We start from the raw sequence: 4,566 nt of genomic DNA on the forward strand, positions 1-4,566 counted from the left end.
TTATTAAAAGATGCAACATTTGAACTTAATATATTGTTTTTATAGAACGTGTAACTTTAGAGGTATTTGTAATCAGATTTATACAACTAATGTTGGGAGCTCTGCGGAATAAGAAGTAAATCTGACACAGATCCTGTTCTCTGAGGACTAGAGAAGAGTCTAGTGTTCTAGATGTTTTGCCACCAAGGACCGGAGAGCTCCTGGGAGGGAGAACCAGGGCGAGAGCACTTGGGTGGGGGTGCAGCGGGAGTGAGAAGGGACACCTATGAGGTTCCGCAGGAGGGCTTGGGACAGGAAATCATAGCAAGACGACCTGCCTCAAACCTTAAGCATGCTTCAACGCTGATTTATCCAGTTATAAAACTTAACTTTGCTCGCACAGACTGAAAATGGCGAAGGAAAAACTCATGGATGGTGACTCAATTCTGGGAAATGGGTGTTTAGCACAGGCTTGGTTTAAAAATTCGTCATTTATTCGTTCGTTAAGTCTTGGATTCAATAAACATCAAGGTAGGGACATATTCTAGGCCCTACCAAAATCAAAGAAGACTGCTCTCGGAGGCTAGTCTGCTCTTTAATTCTTTCAATTTTATGGAGACAGGATGCAGGAGGGTGACCACAGAAACTTGCCGTGGAATGTTCTTCCAGTCCCTCCCAAGTGCAGCGACCAAACGAATTTAGACCGTCCTGCGCTGCTTTCAGCCTGTGCTGAAGGTGGGGTTCTCCTAAAGCGGACCCCAGAGTTGGTAGAGTTTGGGGTGGAGCGAAGGCCCTGGGGAAGGCAGTCCCTGAGGTGCGACACTCAGTGTTTGTTTCACAGGTACCGTCGCAGTCCTCACGAGGGAGGATATTATCTTAACCGTAAGGTTTATCTTACAACTTTAGGGTTTGAAGGTCAGGGGCCCCGAGGCTGAGAGAAGTGAAGAAAACCTCCCAAACCGATAGGGACAAAGTTGGTTCTCAAAGCCACATTTGTCTGACTGAGGCAGACGCCGAATCAGGGCGCCAGACTGTTTCCCGACATCACCAGAGTTTCCTGAGGCAGGCTGACTTCGCTTTCATCCCCTCCGGATGCGTCCTGCAGGGCCCTCTGGAGAACCATCCTGAGGGTCTTCCGCTGCCGGGGCCACCGCTGCCTGAAGGAGCCAACAAAGAAGTAAATGATGGGGTTGGCACAGCTGTTGACACAGGACAGGGTGAGCGCAGCCAGATAAAGATGCCAGAGGGACGCATCAAAACCCTGCTGAATCCAGAATACGAGGAACCAGTGAATGCCGTAGGGCAGGCCGCAGAAGAGGAAGGCCAGCACTGTGAGCCCCACAGTCACATACACCCTGGTCAGCTGCATCCGCTGGGAGCCCCACAGCAGTCTGGTCAGCAGGGCCAGGCTGGACCCAGAGAGAAGCACAAATAAGAAAATCAGCCAGGCGGCCGCGACGAAATCAAACGCCAGACACAACCCAGGGTCAAAATCCCTAAACAGGAAGCCACAGTATTTCCCTTCCAGGATGCTCAGCAGCAGGGAGAGGGCCCAGAGCAGGCCACACGTCACAGTTGACGTGTGTCTTGGGCGGTGGCAGCGGTACCAGATGGGACAAAGGACCGACAGGCAGCGCTCGGTGCTGATGGCGCTGAGAAGGCTCACGCTCGCGATGTAGGCGAAGGTCCACATGGTGGTGAAAAACCTGGGGATGGAAAAGTACACCGAATGGAAGTTGATGAGCGCCTCCAGGGAGTATACAACCTGGGAGGAGAGGAAGAGGAAGTCAGCTCCTGCCAGGTTGAGGATGTAGACGGAGAAAGCGTTCCTCTGCATGCGGCAGCCCAGCAGCCAGAGCACGGTCACGTTTCCCACCAGCCCGCCCAGGGCAAAGGTGAAGGTCAGCAAAGTCACGATCAGGATTTCCACGTTGTCACTTGGAGGATGGTCCTCGTCACTTCCATTCACTGGTGTGAGTGTGCCCTCCCAGGCCGGGGCGGTGGGATCGATGCTCAGAAACCCTCCACTGGTATTCCTGGGAACACAAACAAGACTTGAGCACCTGCTGTGTGCCCCCTGATTCTCAGGGCCAGCCTGCTACATGAGGATTACTGTCTCCATGTTACCGAGGAGGGAAACGGAGGCTTGCAGAAATTAGGATACTCGCTGAAGACCACGTTGCTCTGAAGTTCTGGAACCTGACTCAGACCAGTTCCCTCTAACTCTAAAGCTGGGCTCTCTCTACCGCAACATGGACCCTCTACTGACATAGGAACATTCTAGGGCTCATGCCAGGTCTGGCGGGGGGAGGCAGGAATTGAAAAGTCTGGACGGGTTATGTGTGATGACAACAGGACTCTGAGCTTGGCATTCTTTCTGCCTGGGACTGAGATTTTCTCTTAAGACAAGGAAGTCAGAAGACTCAGGCATAACCTGTGGACAATCTCAGTGACTGAGCATGGTCCATCCACCAGAAAGGAGATCGTGATTTAGGGTCATGAAAGGAACGTGGCCTTTTTCTATGACAGGTATGAGTATGGCCAAGCCTCTTAGCCAGAAATGGCCCAGTGTGTGAGCTCTATGAGGACAGGAAGTGCTTTTCTTTCTGTCCATTAGTGTGTCCCCAGTGCCCAGTTCTGTTGTGGGGGACACAGTGTAGGTCACTCTTACAATGGATTTCTTTCTAGGGCAGCCAAAATCATAAACTTAAAGTACTTCTAAATACCTGTGTACTCTTACTTTAAAAAACAAAACAAAACAAAACAAAACAAAAAAACCCACAAAATTGAAATCAGTTCTCAAGGCATCTACGATGATAATGAGAGATTATTCCGGAGAAGTGACACCAGATACGGAGATGCAAACAGTGAAACAAACATACTGAGGAGATACAATGAGAAACTGACCGACTCGCGTAGAGAGACAAAGTCCCAGGAAACATCAACTGGGAGGAGGCCATAAGAAGAGATGGATTTTCCCCATTTGCCATCACATCTCATTTCCATCTTCTCTTCCCGCCTCTCTGTCCTTATCGTCCTCATCAACGGGCTCCCTCTGTCTCTGGCTCCCGGTTGCTTTCAGCGAAAGGGAGACACAGACAGGAGCTGGAGGGCGCGAGGAGGGCGGCTGGGGGTTTGTGACTTTCTGGCTCTCTCTGTCCACCAGGCTGCGGTTTGGCAGTGGAGGTGTTACTCTGCCTGAGGACTTAGAGCCCGTCTGGTGGCCCTTTCGTACAGGCACAGCTACAACTACCCCTACCGCCACAGCCCTCCTGGGTTCTGGTAACTTCTTCCCCTTTCTCTTAAGGCCTTATCTCTGGGGGCTTCAGTCAGCATCCTTTATAGATTTTCCTTAGCTCTGCCCATACCTGTGTAACCAGACCTTTCATTAAACTCTCCAAATATCCTGTTAGCTTATGCCCTACATTTTCTGCTGGGGTAATGCCAGATACAGGAGCCACAAAACAAAAACCCCACCTTTGAATAGCAAGCAAATCTGTGAAAGCGGAGGTTGTTAAAACAATTTAGCTTTGGAGTCTCATGCCAGCCTGCCATCTTGCTCCCTGAATTAAACGTAGCAAAACAGACCTCTCCATAGTTGCAGATTTGAATGTTTGGAGAGAAAGGGAGAGTATAGGGAGAGAGGATAGAAGCAAAAAGAACTTGGTGGATCCTGTTTGGCTCTCCCACAGTCCAAGATGCCAGTACCCAAAGCATCATGAGGGAGCTTCATGTCCCCTGATTTGCCGTGGGGTGCCCCTGGTGTCCTGCATGCCCTACCTTGAGATGAATTCATGAGCATGGAGACTAAGAGGAAGAAAACAAAACTGCTTTTGAAAGAAGATAGTTCTTGAGCAGGCTCTTACCTGAGCACCATTCTTCTTGCTGGAAGCAAAGAATAGAAAAGGAAGAGCTTTCCTGAGATTGGCAGGTAGTGGAGAATGTTTCTCTCCCCTCTGGATGGCAAGATGTCTGTCGTAGCAGGAGTGAACTTCGGTGACTGCCTGAGGCTTATCAGGATGCTGGATGACAGCCCCTGTGATTTCCTGCCGAAAGGGCACTGGCAAATGAGATCCTGGAGATGTGTCAAACAAGAAACTTCACGAGATGTTTTTCATTTGCCATGACTCCAATCACTTATCTCAGCCTGTCCCCATCCTACCCCATCCGGTCCCCCGCCTTGTGAGGAATAGCTAGCTGCCCTGGAGCCTTTTGCTGCCCTCTGTGAGCCTGGGCAGTAAACCATCCACTAAGCAGTGTGAGCTTCCATAGCTAAATAATTGTTTGCTTGGCATTCAAGGCCCTGCGTGGCCTGGCTCACTCGATCTTTTTAAAGTCTGTTCAGTTATAATCTTTACAGCCGATGTGGGGCTGGAATGCACAACCCCAAGATCAAGTCGCATGTTCTACCAACTGAGCCAGCCAAGCTCTCCTTGATCTTTTAAAAATTTAATTACAGAAGCAAGGTATGCACAATTAATTTTATTTCAAAAGACACTGGGGTGTATAAAGTGAAAGTGAAGCCTCTCTCAATTGTGTTCCTCAGTAGCAACCAGTATGTCTAATTTCCATTCTTATTCTTGTTCT

At 49.8% G+C, this 4,566-nt stretch overlaps 1 protein-coding gene across 1 annotated transcript; it reads right to left on the bottom strand.

Annotated features, from left to right (window-relative positions):
• Positions 1-997: 997 nt before the first annotated feature.
• On the bottom strand, positions 998-4,030 carry MRGPRX2 (MAS related GPR family member X2). The gene is made up of 2 exons (XM_007098446.3): positions 3,846-4,030; positions 998-2,015 (listed from the first exon to the last, which is right to left on the bottom strand). The coding sequence occupies exons 1-2, from the start codon at positions 3,854-3,856 to the stop codon at positions 998-1,000; spliced, it is 1,029 nt and encodes a 342-aa protein (XP_007098508.2). The 5' UTR covers positions 3,857-4,030.
• Between the last annotated feature and the right edge of the window lie 536 nt (positions 4,031-4,566).

The sequence above is a fragment of the Panthera tigris genome, chromosome D1 (genome assembly GCF_018350195.1).
Source record: "Panthera tigris isolate Pti1 chromosome D1, P.tigris_Pti1_mat1.1, whole genome shotgun sequence".
Classification (NCBI taxonomy): domain Eukaryota; kingdom Metazoa; phylum Chordata; class Mammalia; order Carnivora; family Felidae; genus Panthera; species Panthera tigris.